The following is an 18,804-nucleotide window of genomic DNA, read 5'->3' as shown; positions in this document are numbered from 1 at the left end:
TCCAGACATGGCACCTGGGGCAAACTGCTCCCCCTTGCGACGCCACTGTTTGTAGGTTCCTATTTCCAGTTGATTGCCAAGTAACCATGTACAGTGGTACGTCGGGTTACATATGCTTCAGGTTACATAAGCTTCAGGTTACAGTCTCCGCTAACTCAGAAATAGTGCTTCAGGTTAAGAACTTTGCTTCAGGATGAGAACAGAAATCGTGCTCCAGCGGTGTGGCAGAAGCAGTGGGAGGCCCCATTAGCTAAAGTGGTACTTCAGGTTAAGAACAGTTTCAAGTTAAGAACGGACCTCCGGAACAAATTAAGTACTTAACCCGAGGTACCACTGTACTTGCATATCTAAATATAACCAAGATAAGGATCAGGGGATTCAAATCACTGTACAATAATTCTAATTTCATGTTTCTTCACAACAGTGACCCCATAAAGAGGGAAAGTTGGTGGGAAGAACATTTTACTAAATAAAATGGTGGGACACCACCCCAAATCTGACACAGTTATTGGCTCCCATTTCTTTCTCCCACTGTAACTTCTCCAGTGTTTTGGGGAGATGAAAGCATACAAGGAACGAATGTACAGTCGCACTCATTTTGCTTTCTCAGCAAAATCAAGGGCAAATTTTTATTTTCTCGGAGAAATAAAGGGCAAAATTTACTTTAGCACTCTTGGATATGTTCTCATGAGGATTATGACAATCAGGAAATGCACTGGATAATAGTTTTCATTACTTTGGCTTACAGTACATTCATGGCCCAACCATGGGAAAATAAGGGACACGTTACCCAGAAGTAGATTCAGATGAGCCTGGTTTGGACTTGTACAATTATGACCATGATGCGGGGAGTGCTAAACTGTAGACCATGCTTGAGGATATTTATGGAAACCTATTCTCCTCTGAGGGGTTATCTATAGCTTGTTATATTTTCAGGAGCAGCAGTGTGAGAACAGAGCAGGCAACATTTTGAGAGAGAAGAATTCAGTATATCATTTAGGACAGGCATATGCAAACTCAGCCTGCCAGCTGTTTTGGGATTACAACTCCCATGATCCCTAGCTAACAGGACCATTGGTCAGGGATAGTGGGAATTGTAGTCCCAAAACATTTGGAGGGCTGAGTTTGCCTATTCCTGATTTAGGAGCTCACTGCATTGGTGCAAGCATTTCTGCCTGTCTGTTGGAATGATCGCCCCTCTCCTACTCTCACATGCTTGTCTGGGGATTCTCCTGACACCCCCAAGCCTGGGTTGTGGGGGCACATGGGGGAAAGAAACCGAGGAAGCCCTGCTGAGCTAGAAGAAGTCCTGACACAGGCTTCCGCTGGCGGTTGAATGTGGCTCAGTGTTTGAAGAGGAAACTCCAAGACTTGTAGTTTGAGAGAGTGAGAGATGCATGGCTTCTGTGTTACAGACTCTCCCATAGTGCCAGTGTCAAAGTTCCTTAGTTTGTGCTGGCATTTGCTATGCTTGGGAACTGGGATCCAATGGCAGCTGACTGGCAGGAGGAGGAAGGGGCAAGCACTATATTAATCAGGAATAATAAGATCCCGCAACAACAGCAGCCAGTGTGCTGGAAGAGAAGTCAAGTTACAGGAAACAGGCAGAGGGCCTTCTTGGTAGTGGCACCCACCCTGTGGAATGCCCTTCCACAGATGTCAAAGAGAACAACAACTACCAGACTTTTAGAAGACATCTGAAGGCAGCCCTGTTTAGGGAAGCTTTTAATGCTTGATACATTACTGTATTTTAATATTCTGTTGGAAGCTGCCCAGAGTGGCTGGGGAAGCCCAGCCAGATGGGTGGGTATAAATAAATTATTATTATTATTATTATTATTATTATTATTATTGTTATTGTTATTGTTATTGTTATTATTATTACGGGGCCCAGTATGTATGAGCTCAGTTTCCGATCTCTAGAATGTATAGAAGAATCTGTGCTAGATCTGAAGTGGGGTCTAAAGGACATTTGTCATTCATGCATGATTAATATACATACCGCCACACGGCTATAAGTGCAAATCGGGCTGCCAGAAACATAAGGCACTTCTCAAAGAGGCTGAAGGATACAAATCAATTGTTCGGTTTTTCAAAACAGAGGGAGTTTTGGGAGGGAGGGTAGAGAAAGTGACGGGGCTGTGCTGCTAGCTCTGTGCATAAGCAGAAAGCTTTGTTAAACAAGACAGTCAAAATGGTGCATACCTAAACAATATGTTCACTTTAAATTCTATTCTCTTCCCTTATGCAATGAAAATATATGAATAGCAGCAGAAGTTGAAGTTGCCATCAGATAATTTGAAGTAATTCTGGGGTATCCTTTTTATGGAAGGCACAATTTTCAAATCAGACATTTTTGTGTGTCTCTTAGACAATGTTCAAATGCCCTAAGCAGAGCTGAGTATTCCTGAGTATTACATTCTCCATGTTCTTTCTGCTGTTCTCCCATTTCCTCAGAAGTGACCTTTTGTTAGTGGAAGGAGAAGACATTAAGTAGCATTATGCCAATAGGTTATTATCAATACCACCTTTAGTACTTTTCAGTGAACAGAGTTCTGTACAGTTACCTCTTTTGTCATGAATTTTAATAGGTGTATTTTATAAACACTGCTCAAAAATTTATGCCTACCTCTATAGCATTAGGAAACCACTTTACTGAACATTTTATTAACTGGGCAGTAATTCTGGACAAAATAGCACAGATTTTGTGTTTGCTGAACTGTCCCACTGGCGATCTTGGTGATATAACCAGGAAGCATTCAGAAGAGAAATAATTCTAGAGCTGTTTACATGTTATGTTTGTCATAAGATTCCATCCAAAGTGCTTGCCTTGGTTGCTTTAAGACTGTCTTACAAACCATGGCTTAAAAGACTTACAAGTGAGCCTACTACTCACTCCCTTCTTCATTTAGTGCTTTACTTTTTGTGTGGCTCAAACCTTAGTTTGCTGTTGCACTCGAACGCAACAAACTGTGGTCTGATGAGAACAATGTTTACGCACAAAACATAGATTGCTGCAAGTTCAGATGGTGGCTTGTGGACCCTGATTTGTAAGTGAGCTTGCTTGTAAGTGAGCCTGTCTCAGTAGTTCAAGTACAATATCAAATGATGGTGTGATCAAACTGGGAAGTTCTGAATCAAGCCATGTGCATAAAGGAAGAAGAGAGGAACACTTAAGCCTAGGGCTTGTTCCCAATCGTACTGGCTTGGAGGGCTGCCTACACGCAGGTGCTGCTGTCAGCATTACATTATAATTCTCATTTTTCTTTGTGGACTCTGTGCAGTTCAACCTGGGCATCTGTGCAGAGCAACACTAAGGACTACTTGAAGAACTATGCTTGTAAGCAGCCAAGCTGTCTATATGCCATGTAAAGGTAAAGGTAAAGGGACCCCTGACCATTAGGTCTGGTCGTGGCTGACTCTGGGGTTGCAACACTCATCTCACTTTATTGGCCAAGGGAGCCGGCATACAGCTTCCGGGTCATGTGGCCAGCATGACTAAGCCGCTTCTGGCAAACCAGAGCAGCACACGGAAATGCCGTTTACCTTCCCACCGGAGTGGTACCCATTTATCTACTTGCAATTTGACGTGCTTTCGAACTGCTAAGTGGGCAGGAGCAGGGACCAAGCAACGGGAGCTCACCCCGTCATGGGGATTCGAACCGCTGACCTTCTGATCGGCAAGTCCTTGGCTCTGTGGTTTAAACTACAGTGCCACCCGTGTCCCTCACAATGTGCGCTTCTCCCCATCGGGGAATTGAACCCTGGTCTCCTGCGTGACAGGCGGGGATACTTACCACTATACTAACGAGGACTTTGTCATGTATATGGCCACAATTCCATCAGTGGCCGCTATAAATATCCAGCAGGGCCAGGGAGTACCGGGCAGATTGTGATGACTACAGATGAAGGTAGGAATCACTCACTAGAGGGAAGCTGCTTTTGGTGGAATCTCCATGACCGCACTCATAATCCATGGGCTATTGTCTCAAAAATAATGGATGAATTTTATGTGTGTCATAATTAACTAAATATATAAAATAAAAAATTGTCCAGTAGCACCTTAGAGACCAACTAAGTTTGTTCTTGGTATAAGCTTTCGTGTGCATGCACACTTCTTCAGATAATTAACTAAGTTCTACTCAAGAGTAGACCCATGGAAATTAATGGGCCCATGTCATGTCTCTTTATTTCAGTGGTTCTAACTTGTGGCAACTCTATACTTTGTCTTTAATGTGCCTCAGGGCTCTAACCTAGAACTATTCTTTTAATTTAAGCATCTCAGCTGCTACTGCTTTGACATTTTAAAGCACCATTTCCTTAAGGCTAACCTCCCCAGCCTGGTACCATTTCAGAAAAGTGCTAACTTTTTCCTAAGAAAGGCCTATGCTGTGCAACACACTTCTGGTCAGAGGGTTGTAAAATTCTTGTGGTATCTGCACAGTGTTAACGTACGAGAGTTATCCTTCCCTCGGGATTCATAAACAATATTGACAAATATATTGCATGGTGCATTTCTAAGAGTCATAAGTTGGGAAGTTTGAGAGCTTTAGATAAACATCTAAATTAAATTTATTAGTCATGCTGCAACAACAATCCTGTTTGTCACCACGATAATTTATTTGCATTGAATATTCCTGTCTCCCCCCCCCCAAAAAAAAAAAAACACCCCACAACAAACATAAAAAGATCTGGCTGTTTTGCACTCAAGCACTAGATGTGAAAGGTGTTGCAAATGCTACTTTGTTTTTTTTTAATCCACAAAAATATTGTTGAACATTAGAAAGTTATGAGCCTTAAGAAAACAAAAACCGAGATGAATTCACAACTTTACTCCTAAAAAGCAACTCAGGGAGGTGGATTCTGACAGCCAGTTTTTCCACTCACTCGAACTTGGATTTCTGTCAAGGCATGAACCACTTTCCAATGGGTGCTTTTCAAATACGATTTATTCAGAGTAGGCTTATTACAGTTAACGATGAGCATGGCTAAGTTAGGTACATTAATTTCAGTGGGTCTACTCTGAGTAAACCTTAGACCACCCAATAAGTAAATACAGTGGTACCTCGGGTTACATACGCTTCAGGTTACATACGCTTCAGATTACAGACTCCGCGAACCCAGAAATAGTGCTTCAGTTTAAGAACTTTCCTTCAGGATGAGAACAGAAATTGTGCTCCGGCGGCGCGGCAGCAGCAGGAGGCCCCATTAGCTAAAGTGGTACTTCAGGTTAAGAACAGTTTCAGGTTAAGTGCGGACCTCCGGAACGAATTAAGTACTTAACCCGAGGTACCACTGTAATTAAATATTGGCAATGACCTATCTGCCTCTTAACCGGCATACTATTCTCCACAGGGAGAATAACAATGCAATCCTATACATGTCTATGCAGAAATAGGGCCTGTTTTGTTCAGTGGGACTTACAATCAGGTAACTTTGTTTATTGGATTGCAAGACTGCTATGGTGCTAGTTTTAGGATCGGTCAGTTAGCATAAATAACACCTGTAGCGTATTGTATCTGCATATTTAAAGTTCATCTGTGAAAATTGATGCACTGTTAGAAGAATTGTTAGAATATGGAGCTGGGTGGTGTTCCAATCTTAATTCTTCTTCTTTTTTTAGGTTATTGCTGCTACCATATTCTAAACGATAATTCTGCTCTCTCTTTTCTTTTCCCTCAACAGTCCTGGTACCTGGGCTAGCTTGGTCCCTTTTCAAGTATCAAACAGGACACCAATCCTGCCGACAAGCGTCCAAAATTATGGTTTGAACCTAATTGGAGAACCTTTCCTTCAAGCAGAAACAAGCAACTGAGGGAGATTGAAACTGAACAAAATACTATAAAAGAAAGGAAGACGGGACAAATAAAAAAAGAAGAAGAAGAAAGAAGAACCTGAAGAAAGAAGAAACATAGACCAGCAATTGCAGCACTTACAATCACTAATTCCCTTAAGGTTGAAACTGTAACGATATTTAAAAAAACAAAAAGGGTCGACAATATTTCACTGATGAGTAGAAAGATGTTCCTCCTAAGTAGCCTTTGTTCTATGAAATCCACTGGGAAATAGATGTTCTGTCTCTGACAATATATTTTAACTGACTTTCTAGATGCCTTAATATTTGCATGATAAGCTAGTTTATTGGTTTAGTATTCTTGTTGTTTACGCATGGGATCACTATTCCTAGTTAGCTCTCAAAACAAAGGCTAGGAGACATCCACCAGAGTTGCAGGAGAATTGGGGCCAATGGGTCAGCTTTTCTCAGCACTCTTAATTTCTAAAAGTTTTTTTTTCTCTCTAAGGAAAAAAAAAACAAAACAATTTAGCCTTTAATGATCAATCCAAATTTGTTTAACTTTGGCCCTTATAACCCAGCCTTTTCCTACTGCGTTACCTAGTTTGAAATGTTCAGGAAGTCATTTAAACAAACAGGCATTTTATAGAATTGATGCCTCACTTTAGGTTTAAATAATGTGTTATCTTCTCGTATGACCGTAAAAACAAAAAAGAGGAAGACACGAAAAATAATTTCTCCCCCACTAAGGAAAACACTTAGAGGCAAGTGCAATTTTTAAAAAAGTATATCTAAAGGGGATCATTGTTATAAGTCCTTTAGCCCTTGGACTCTAAATTGAGGGGATTAAAAAAAACAAGAAGAATTTCAAAGGTATTTTGAACAAATCTATTTTCCCCTCAGTTTTGAAGGGGGGGCATTAAAAGGCATTAATTAAATCAAGACAAATCATGTACTTGAGAAAAAGAAATTGATGGAAACACAGCACTTATGTTGATTTTAGCTTCTGCCTCTTTGAGGTATTTTATTTATTTAAAGTTACTGGTTGCATCAAGAAGAATCCCTAGAGAATGGGAAAGGTTCTATAAAACCTTCATCACAGAGACGGGAGAGAGGTAAATTCAAATCATCGGGACAAAGCTTACAGTTTACAAACTGGGAACGCCAGGTTGTTGGGTTGGGTGGGTGAAATATATTTTTTAAAAATGCACTCTTTTAGAAAGTATAATAACAGGGTGCTGAAATCTTTGCATGGTGCTCTCTGAAATTAGCCTTGTTCGACACATTTCTCATATTGACAGGAACGTGCATGGGCGGATACATTTTGCCTCTATGTCTCTATAAAAAAAAAATTAATTAAAACTACTTTATCCAGTAATCCTAATTTGCACGAAGTTATAATGTCCACATAACGTGCCTTGCCTTGAAATCTAAAAAAAAGTGACATCACTACACTTGTTTTGCTGCATTTATTATCATTTTAAATCTTTACCATTTTTATGACAAAATATTTTGTACTCCAAGATGGGAAAACGAAAAAAAAAAAATTGACATCATGGATTTTTTAAGCAGTTATAACTTTATCTCACATTTATAAAGCATATCATGGCTGTGTATAGTTGCCGCTTGAAAATTGTAATCGACCAGCAATATTTTCAGTATTTTGGTGTTTTTTCTATTAATCTTTCATGTTTTTCATCTTCCAATTAATATTGGGGGGAGGGGATTCAAATTTATACGAATTATGCAATACCAAGTTTTGCCTATGTAGGTAGTGCTTTTTAGCTGTATTGGTTATTCTAGGTAAGTACACAGATTTAAAAGACAAAAGATTAATGTATGCTTTTTCGTTTGTTCGTTTGTTTGTTCGTTTGTTTTAATTGACCAAAGTGGGTACTGCTATTTTTGCAGTGTGATGAGGTCCTTTTGTGTACTGAGAGATGGGCAGGGGATTTTTTGTTTTTGTTTATACATACATATATCTATCTATTCTGGGTGGGTGGGAAGGATTTGTGAACAGTGTAGCTGTGAAGCAGTGCACCATTTGCCCGGTGAGGGCTACAAAGCGACTCTTCTGCCTACTGTGATAAAAAAAAAAGTATCTCAACAAGGTGTCCTCTTTTTAACTTTCCACCTGGGGTGCAAGCTGAACTCATTTCTGGTTTTAAAATAACAGTGGTAAATAATGACGATGATAAATACTAATAATGGATTCCGTTGGAGGCAGACTTGACTTGAAGAAAAAAAACCTCTCGATTTTTTTTCCAAGACCCACAGAGAGCAGCAGCCTGTTAAAATTTTTACAAAATATATTGCCCCATGCTATGGCATGATTAAAAGCATATTTTGAGGTAGGAATCAGATAAACAATAACATACCAATAAAACTTTTTCCTTCTCCAAAGTCAGCTTATTACGCTATGTTATGTATTGCACACAGATACCCAAGCGCAAAATACAGAATCATACAGACTCCAACATTTCTCTGATGAAAATAAGGACTAATAATAATAATAATAATAATAATAATAATAATAATAGTATTATTATTTATACCCCACCCATCTGACTTGGTTGCCCCAGTCACTCTGGGCAGCTTTCAACATATATAAAAACATAATAAAACTCCCCTATACAGGGCTGCCTTCAGATGTCTCCTAAAGGTTATATAGCTGTTTATCTCCTTGGCTCGGGGCTTGCATAACTCCATACCCTCCCAATGTTTCTCCGATGGAAACAGGGACGTCCTAAGGAAAAGGGGGACATTCTGGGATCAAAACAGAAACCAGGATGGCTTCTGTAAATCCGGGGCTGTCCTTCGAAAATAGGGACCCTTGGAAAGTCTAGCCACTGTAACCTAGTGAAGTCCTTCTGTTTGAGAGCTTGGTTATACATGACATCTTCTCATATTGAGCAGTTGCTTCTGTCAGTGGTATACCTGGTAGGTATTCCCCAATAGGACTCTTTTCCCTTGGCGAAGGAGCCACTGCTGTTAAATTTGTGATATGGAACCCTCTTTTTGCATTATGTTCTTAGCACAGGCAGGCAAGTGGCAAACCAGTGCTTGTAAAGAGGCAAAACTGACTTCTTCCCATGCAGCTTGTCTAAAGGGACTCTAAGATTGGGCCCTGTTTCCCTGTATTCTACTGGGGGGGGGGGGAGAGAGAGAGATTAGCCCTGTGCAGATTGTAGTATTCTGCGTGTGACAGCTGATCAAGATGGCGCCAGCCTAGCCTAGCCTACTGTCCTCACTGCACATTATGCATCAAGAGGGGGCTGAGTAGTATGTGTCAAACTCTTCTCCCCTCGGCTCCCCGTAGAAAACTGGTATCTAGACAGGGCTAACGTGTGTGTTCTTCACAACTGACATGATATTTTGACATGTATTTTGTCCTTGGGTACTTATTATACCTGAATACCAAACATAATCTGAAAAGCTGTTCCAAGATGTACTGTATTTTTCTGTGTATAAGACTAGGTTTTTCCCCTTAAAAAATAATGTCCAAATTTTGGGGGCATCTTGTACACAGACAGATCTTCCCCCATTTTCTTAAATCGGATTCCCCCAAAATACATCTTATACATGGGGGTGTCTTATAAACGGAAAAATACAGTATATACCCAAGACCCATGTTTTTTGATCTGCCATTGGCTTTGTACAGGCAGGCAATTTTATCTACTATAGTAAAATTACTAAGAAATGTTATCCATTTCGAAAAAGTTTCCCAACCTGTCTTTTTTCCAGAACTGACAGATACGTGCACACAGAGGATGAGCACTATGACAGGGTGACATTTCCCTTCAGAATAGGAAGGAGAATAGTTTGGGAGAATATAACATTCTGCAACTGCAAAGCGCTCAGAGCCCCAGTGAACCCTTTTGCTGCTCCTTGCAGGATATGCCTGTGAATAATAGTTTGTCACTTTCCCACTTCTTCACAGCAGCTTCCTTACGCTGCATCGGAAACCAGTGTAAAAATTGCCTTGAATCTAAAAGAAGCTGACTAAAGATAGCTCTGAAGTCCCACTTTACTTATGGGGTTACCAATGTGGCTTTTTGGATCACAGGCTACATTTTGCCCAATTTGCCCATTAATCACCACCAATGGTGTATGTTGCACTTGCTGTGGTGTTCTCCCTTTCAGATTCTCTTTAAAATGGTGATGAACATGACAACAGCAGCTATTGAACATGGGCTTTTTCCAGAGTTATCCTGACTTCCAATTTTGAGGCAGCATCAGTTAGAACATTTTTAAAGAGAGTTCTGTTGGCAAAGACGAATGACAGTGGCAAAGCTGGTTTATTTTAAAAAAAACAACAACACAATTTTTAAAAATGTAAGCTTCATATTTTTTTCTGAATCAAGAATTAATTCACTAAATATATAGCTATCGAAAATAACTGAAAAGTACAAGGTTTCCCTGAAATCCCTTAGGCTATGGCCCCTTAAAATAGGTCATTATTGTTTTCTTGGCTTATCAGTTAACAATGAGCAGGTATGGACCATGCAGGGCACTTCGTAAACCCAGAACAGTGAAGCTGACTGAAACATATACTTCAGACTTTAAAGTGCAATAATTTAATTAATTCTGATTTCCATGGACTCAAATGAACTCCCGAACAATTGTTGCATTAATGAAACAAATTGATAACAATAGGGAAGATGATCTTATTTATAGAAGGCTAACTTGCTCTGCGAAAACAATATTTCCCCATTGAATTTTTTCCCGTATCCAGCCCCATCATTCCTAACAACACTTAATGTGCAAGTTTAGTAATCTCAGGGCTGTGATCTCTGTGGGTTTTTTTCTGCCTTCCTTTTTAACAATACAGCCGTACCTTGGTTTTCGAACAGCTTAGTTCTCGAACGTTTTGGCTCCCGAATGCCACAAACCCGGAAGTGACTATTCCGGTTTGCGAACTAGTTTTGGAAGCTGAATGTACAACGGGGCTTCTGCGGCTTCTGGTTGGCTGTTGGAGCTTTCTGCAGCCAATCGGAAGCCGTGCTTTGGTTTCTGAATGTTTTGGAAGTCGAATTCCAGAACTTCTGGAACGGATTCCGTTCGACTTCCAAGGTACGACTGTACCCATCAAAAACATACTATCTATTCTTAAATTTCCTTAACGCTGAGAATTCAATTGTTCAGCGAAATGTCGCGAACTCAAATCTAGTCTGAGCCTCCTTCCTTCATCAGGAACTATGACTAAATCAAGTCACCCTGTTCTATGTGCACTGTTCTGCCTTTTATTCAGTTGCTTTGGAGCCCTGGCCCGTTGGCAGTGCCACTGAAGTGTGTTTTCCCCTAGAGTGACGTGAACGTTTGAGGCTTGACTAAGGGGTGGGGGAAAGGCAGCGAAGGAGACTGTACATAAAGACATGGCAAAATATTGAATATAGCAATATTGGTGTGTTCAGGTGGGCAGCTCCACTTAAAATATGTGAATGAACCTGTGAAGCTGCAGTTCGAGAAGAACGGAGAATCTTCTTAATGGACCCACCTACTTTGTAGACAGTAATTTGTACACTGTATAGTTTTGTTAAGATTTTCTTTCTTTTTTTAAAGCACCCTCGTTTGTAAAGCTAATTTTTAGCAATTATAATGGAAATGTGTGCCATTTCCGCTTTTAAAGTAAACAAGAATATTCCTTGTTTGGAAGCTGGACTTGAGTTAAAACTCTCCAGCTTCTTAATTTATGTATTAAAACGGGAAAAAAATAAAATAAAGAAATCTGTCCATGTTAGGAGATATTTCACTATGCTTGAAAAGCATAGGCTACTAATCCTTTTAAAAGAAATTGTAAATGGAGAAAAGTTATATTTTATGAAGGTTATTTTGTTGTATTTAGTATTGGAAAAGTTGGGTTTTGGAGCATTTCAGAATGTTGGAAGCACCACTGTCTTTTTTTTTTTTAATTTTTATTAGTATATATGGCCTTTAGCAAAAGTTTTTGTGATTGTTACATGATGGTATTTAAAGAGTAGGTTCACAGAGCATTCAGGACAGACAGAAAACTAAGACAGTACTTATGTCTCACATAGCTGTGTCCTCAGGGAGCAGAAGTTTGGATTTGCAACTAGGACATTCGTAAGGACTTAAATGGATGAGATTGCACAAGAACAGACTGAGCTTTGTCAGCAGAGTTTGTGTCCTGTCCCTAAAAAAAAACCCCTCTAAATTTTGTGTACTGTGTGAGATGGCGAAGGCTGCAGAGAGCTATCCCGTATTCGATGTACAGTATTGACTTTTAAAAAGAAACGACTCTTACAACATTGCTGGCAGTTAATGCCTTAAAAAAGCATGACATTGAATATAGTTTACATGTTCCTTTCAAGGTCTTTTGTTAACATTTACCAGCTGCATGCTTCCTAGGCTCTTTATTTTTTATTGGGTTTCTATAGAAAATGCTTAAAAATGAATAAATAAATGAAACAAAATACAATGCAGGCTAATCACGTTGAACAGTGAAAGCTCATAATTGAATGTCCTCTATGCCGAAGGAGCTGAAACCTGCCTCCTTCTTATTTGCACTTTCTGATAGTCCCCCCGTTTTTGTTTTTTTCCTATTTCCTCAAAATTGTGTGGGTGTGCTGGAGCACCGCAGTTGGAGGACAACATGGACCACTGGGTTTGCCCTTTGACCCTGCACAATGACCTTTGCATCAGCCAAACTTATTGCCATGACAACTCTTGTACTGTTTCCATGCCACAGCTCTAATGGTCACATTTGTTAATAGTAAAAAGGGGACAAAGTAGGAGATGGTCAATTTATACATTATTTTTGTTGTTGTTATTGTTGTCGTTGCATTTTTTTTTCCTCTTCTCCTCTTTCAATGGTTGTAAGTAGTTTTTTTTATATATATAATAAAAAGGGTTCCGTAGTTATTACTCTTAGGAATATCTGTGTGTTGAAATTCAAATGTATGTTGAATTTGTGAAAGGAGCTTCAGTGCCACTAGCAAATCCAAGCCTTTGACACTTCTATTGCATGATTCAATTCCAGGACAACAATGACAAAAAAACCCCGAAACAGAACAAGAACGTGGCCTCTGTAAATGGAAAACAAAATGTGAGCTAGTGACACTAAAGCTGGACTTTGTATTACTGTATTTTTGACAGAATGGTTTCGAAAACTGTGCTACAGGGACTGATGTGGCAAATGTGTATCTATATGCAGAAGGACTTTTTTTTAAAAGAGGAAAAAAAGAAGTATGGCTTATTATGCATTCTTCATAAGAGGGCATTGAAGTTGCATGAACTATTAAAAGTTGATGCAAAATGAGAGCGAGCGAGAGAGAGAGAGAGAGACAAAAAAACCAGCAAAAATGTTTACCAAAAACAAAAAAAGAAAGAGAGAGAGAGAGAGGGAGGGAGGGAGGGGAAAAAGAAGAAAATAAAAAAACACAAAAATAAAAAAAACAAATGACCAGTGCCTGTTCAGTTTCACAGTCTCTGTTGAGTTCAGTTGTAAATATGTTTCAGATAACATTTACTTCAAAAATGAAAAAAAAAAAAATGAAAAAAACTACAACATTGTAGAATGTGAGGGGTTACTCCATCCCAGGCTTAGGCTTCTCAAAAGCTACATTAGATTATGTCTTCATCAAGCTGTTAATTTGTGCTTATATCATATAGGACTTTAGTGAACTGGGAAGAAACGCCCCAAATCTCAATGATATTTCTCTGAGAACAACCTTTGTAGGGCTGTGTGTTTCTTTAGATACATTTAGTACAACTGTAGGTGACGAGTAGTCAGTTATTGCTTGCTAGCTACACACCAGGGTTGACCCATTTTAAAACTTTTGGCATTCCCGCCCCCCGCCCCCAGTCTCAGCCTCTCCTCCCCACATTGCCAGAGGCCCCATATACTGACAGCTGTACTTCTGGGTTTTTTTGTTTTGCTTTTCAGTTTGTTTGTTTTGTTCTTTTTTTAAAAAAAGCATGCACAATCTTGGTGTAATGACATTTTACCCTAGGATGTATTTACACTCTACAAACTTAACTTTTAGAACTGGGGCCTCAGGCAACCAGAGCCCTCTTATGAGCCAAAAGGTTTGCAAGCCAGGGTTGTCCGGGAGGAGAGTTCTGCCTGTTTTGGAGGACAGGAGTTTTCGTTGGGGTACTTTTTCTGTAGGTTGCAAAAACTCAGCTGCCGCAAGTTTTAAACTGGTGTAAATCAAGCTTGAGTTAATGTGATTTACTGTTATATCCAGCCTATACTGCTAGCAGCTGCTCATACTGCAGTCAATTACTGGAAGCAGATATATTTCCTATGCAAAAACTGTTTAAACAATAAAATGAGCTATGCTACAGCCCTCTCGCCACTTGTGTGTTTTCTTTACTCTCCCTCTAAGAGTAATAATTGGTTGGTAATAGTTTGGAAATCGCCCTTAATCTCTGGTTCCTCAGGAGCACAGAATCAGCCTTTACAAAGTCTCATTCTTTTCCTTAGTTGCATATGTAAAGGGTAAAGGTAAAGGGACCCCTGACCATTAGGTCCGGTCGTGGCAGACTCGGGTTGCGGCACTCATCTCGCTTTATTGGCCGAGGGAGCCGGCGTACAGCTTCCGGGTCATATGGCCAGCATGACTAAGCTGCTTCTGGCAAACTAGAGCAGCGCACGGAAACACCCTTTACCTTCCCGCCAGAGCAGTACCTACTTATGTACTTGCACTTTGACATGCTTTTGAACTGCTAGGTTGGCAGGAGCCAGGACCAAGCAACAGGAGCTCACTCCATCACGGGGATTCGAACCGCCAACCTTCTGATCGGCAAGTCCTAGGCTCTGTGGTTTAACCCGCAGCGCCACCCGCGTCCCAGTTGCATATGTACACACACCCAATTAAGGTCCAATTTAAAATGCAGGATTACACAAAACACCTTAGTGTAATGACTAAAAAGAACCAAATCTCTTTTTACAGGACTCTGGGTTTTGGGATGAGTGTATTTCATTTTTATTAGTAATCTTTCCGATTATTATTATTATTATTATTTTGGTCCTCTACCACCAAAACCTCTGGTTTCAGGGCAAATTGCAAAGTTTGGGAACCTGAGCTGAGATCTGGCAATAATGTGAAGAGACATGCTGCCTTGCAACTTTAAAATATAACATTATCTTGAGAGAAAGAAAAATCTACTTTCAATAATTAAATTTATAGTTGCCCCTGGCAAACATATTTGTGGATCCATGACTATTGGACTCTCTCATTTTATCCTAAGTGGTTACACATTAAAGCTGGCAGAATTATGCTGTTGTGTCAGTGTCTGTTAACCACCTGAAGCATTTCCCAAAGGAAAATGAGGAGGAGGTTCTCAATAGTACATGTTTTAATAAAATAGTAAAATGGGTATTATTTACTGGTTTGGGAAATACTGGGCATGATCCAGTCAGAGTAAAGTACTTAACAGTGCCATCCTATACAAATCTACTTAGAAGTAAGTCCCATTCAATTGTACAGCTTGCAGCCAAAGCCTCATTGATATATCTGGCTTGTTTTGAAGCTATTCACCACAGTTATGGGTTCATAATTCTGAGTTAACTGTGAGTGGACAAAGCTTATGTCTATCATTTGAACCTCAAGCTGTAATTGATTAGGCCTCGAAAACATTACCATAGCCAAAAAGTTTAGCAGGGTTTTTATTCCACAAAACAACTTATTTCTGTTAAGGCTTTTCCATGTAATCTTAGTAGCTTAATAAAAGAATACGTAGCCCACTTCTCAAAATAAGACTAAAAATATATTAAAACATCTAATTCAATCCAACTATGTTCCAAATTAAAACAGCTAAAGCATATAACATGCATGAATATGAGCTCTATGTCTGCTGCCAGGACCCACAGAATTATCCCACAAGGAAAGGGGTTTGAGGCTACAAGCAAGAAAGCCTTGCACAATCAAGCTTGGAAAATCCTAATTCTTTTGCACTCCTGACACCACTGGAAACAGCTTCAAGGTCCTCCTACATCTCTCACTTCTCGCTACAAGGTAAATTCAGATATATGCATGGAGGAGAACCCAACCATGATCATTAAATGATGTTGCATATCAATGGTTGGTTTATAAGGTACCTTACTTGCTCTCCCCTGAAAGGTCCCAGTGTGGGTTACAGCAGTATAATCATATAATTACAAACAAGTAAAAGAAGTCAAGCAGTTTACATGGAATTATAAAAATGAGTAAAGCAATTCCAAGCAAACACAGCATTGTACAGATAGAACAAAAGACAACTGGGAACTAACAGGATGCCTTTTGCCTTCATTGTCACTTACGTGGAAGCAATATTCCAACTTGATGGACCTTTGTGACAAAATATGGCAATTTTATTTTATATTTCCAGTATTCTCACAATTCTGGAATTGCAGGGAAAGCCTTTGTCACCATTCTGATTTATATCAGGCTTTCTTAAAGTTGAGTTTCAGACCTCTCACTCACCCACATGATTGAGGTGGTTTTCTGTTCGGGATAAGCTGAGAGCCTTTTCACACATGACACTGAAAACATTTTCCATCTGTTTGTGGATATGTAATGCACATGGAAAAAGTTGTATCCTAAATTACATTGATCAGCTTGTGCAATTGAGCTGCCTTGCCAATCTTTCCCACTGCAGTACTCTGTGCCCTCTAACCTGCACACACACAAAAAAGCATCTTTTGGTGGTCAAACAGTCTTTTCCAGAAGCTGGGGTATATGTGCATGTGTAGACTTCCCTTTGCATCATTTGAATCAAAGCTAATAATTCTCCCAAATAGTCAAGAGACTGAGGAACACCTTTGGAACTAGACAAAGGAAGAGACATTTTCATAGACAAATCTGAAAATGCAATTGGTTGGCTTCAGAAGCCTGGAATAAATGTTGGTATTTTATTTTAAATTTCATGCATGTTAGCTCAGATGGGCTAGTGACAATTAGAAACCACACATGGATAGGATAGATTAAAATCTTCTTTAAAAAATAGTCAATGGGGACATGTGCCCATAGCCAACATTCATCAGCTGCTTTTCCATGGGATTTTGTGGTTGAACAGACACATCATGTGACGTCATTGTGTTTAGCATTTCCCTGTCACCTCATAGCTGGCATACGGTAGAATCTGGGGGAACACTGAAAACTACCGTGTACCTAGCTTTCCCAAAGACACATTGCTAATGAGAAACAGCAGTAGACTTGGGTTGATGACTGCCATGCTCAGTTCTGCAGCATGTTGTTGGCCTTGAGAAAACGCTCTGACAAGCATTCTTAGACTTCTGGATAAAGGGCATTTCACAGCTGAACAGCAACAAACAAGTACCTTTTTCCTGATCAGAGCTTATGCCCAAACGGTTCACACAACCAAGATATCACAAGAGATCTACGAACTCTACGATTCTATGATTCTATAAAAGGATACTAACCAGGAGGAAGGCTCTAAGGTAAGTAAAACACTATTTGTTTCCACTGTAACTATCATGAACAAATTTCAATTAATTAACTTCAATTAGTTAATTAACACAGACAGGTTTTGTTACTGAATTAAGGAATTAAGTCACTTCAGCTTCCCTGGGTGTTAACATATGCACATTCAGGTAACATGCATGTGGACAGCAAATGTATAATTTAATATCATTTTTAATAAATTGTGAAAAGCAATTTTAAAGCAATTTTTAATTTAATTGTCAAAAGCTCTGAAATGGTATTTATTTCTAAAAAAAAACAGTATTATGACTTATATGTTTTTTTAAAATCCACCAGTACATCAAATTTAGACCATGAGAGTGGCAAATGAAAGATGGGGAAATAATAAATGTTTGGATATTGACTGTGGGTTGATACTGATATTGAGGGGCTCAGCTGAAGAACAACTAAACAGTCCTTCATATCTGTGTTCATGGGGGGGGGAATTATTAGTATTTCATTGCATCAAAATTGGGATTGGCAGAAAAAGCGAATACAACTCTAAGAGAATATTTTGAAAAGAATCTAAATCAGGGAGCAGATGTTAATATAGTTTGGGATGCAGGAAAAGCAGTAATGCGAGTTTTTTTCATCTAACGAAACATAATCCAAAGGAAAGAAAGAGAGAGAGAAATTAGAGAATCTTTTGAAGGAGATAAGAAAACAAGGAGGGGAGGATGGACTTTGATAAGTGGACTGCATAAAGGAAGAGGATAGAATGGAGTGAAGAAAGAGCTTTGAGTCAACAGGGGCCCATTCTTCATCCTCTGGACCTCCTGGGAAACTCAACAAACCTGCTCACCTGGAACTGGGTATGGAAAGGGCAGCCAAATAGGACCCAGCTGTGGTCAGCCTGAGAAAGCACCATCCACCTTGGGGTTGCCCACAGAAAGCAAGTCTACAATGAGAGACTAGAGTGATGTCTACTGTTTCCAGGAACCCTTCTCATTGGAAGACTTTTGTGGCTGAGTTTGTTTGGACCCTTGCTGAGAACCCAGAGGCTTAGATGCAGGGTTTGTCAGAAGGAAAATGATTTGTTTTATATACAGTGGTTTTATGTAGTTTTTATGTAGTTTTTCAATTTCATTGTTCTGCATGGGACAATGACAATAAAGATATCATATATTGTATATATTGTATATCGTTATTGATTATTTGAACCCTAGTTTTGAAGCTTTACCTTCATATAGGCATTCCAGTCAACAGTCTATCTGATGCTTTTGGATTCAGGTAGGCAGCCATGTTGGTGTGACACAGTCCAGTAGCACCTTAGAGACCAACTAAGTTTGTTCTTGGTATAAGCTTTCATGCACATGCAAACTTAGTTGGTCTTTAAGGTGCTACTGGACAATATATATATATATATATATATATATATATATATATTCTGATACTGTTGGAGTTCAGTTGTCATGAATGTGAGCACTGTTGGTTGGGGCTGATGGGAACTTCAGTCCAACAACGTCTCGTAGAACCATAGAATTTCAGAGGTGGAAAGGACTATGAGCCCCACCAGACCAGGGACTTAATCCCAGCTGGGGGAAGTCCCAATTGAAGGCCGTGGTGGCTGCCTCTTTGTGG

General features: G+C 39.6%; 1 protein-coding gene and 1 long non-coding RNA gene across 16 annotated transcripts in view; both read left to right on the top strand.

Moving 5' to 3' along the window:
• The window catches only part of NFIB (nuclear factor I B), a 300,127-nt gene extending 286,024 nt beyond the window's left edge, over positions 1 to 14,103 (top strand). For 13 of the 15 annotated variants that reach the window (XM_082204901.1, XM_082204908.1, XM_082204907.1 and 10 more), the window contains one exon: positions 5,686 to 14,103. In XM_082204901.1, the coding sequence (XP_082061027.1) occupies positions 5,686 to 5,815 (130 nt within the window). In that variant the 3' untranslated portion in view covers positions 5,816 to 14,103. The remainder of the gene's footprint in view (positions 1 to 5,685) is intronic. The other 2 variants (XR_014214785.1, XM_082204904.1) reach the window with 2 other exon arrangements.
• Positions 14,104 to 16,893: 2,790 nt separating this feature from the next.
• LOC309522180 overlaps positions 16,894 to 18,804 on the top strand; it is a 42,002-nt gene continuing 40,091 nt past the window's right edge. The window contains exon 1 of the long non-coding RNA XR_014214952.1: positions 16,894 to 17,201. This is a non-coding gene — a long non-coding RNA (uncharacterized lncRNA). The remainder of the gene's footprint in view (positions 17,202 to 18,804) is intronic.

The sequence above is a fragment of the Podarcis vaucheri genome, assembly GCF_965113315.1.
Source record: "Podarcis vaucheri genome assembly, chromosome: 17".
NCBI classification, from domain to species: Eukaryota; Metazoa; Chordata; class Lepidosauria; order Squamata; family Lacertidae; genus Podarcis; species Podarcis vaucheri.
This window is presented reverse-complemented; position numbering and strand designations above follow the sequence as displayed.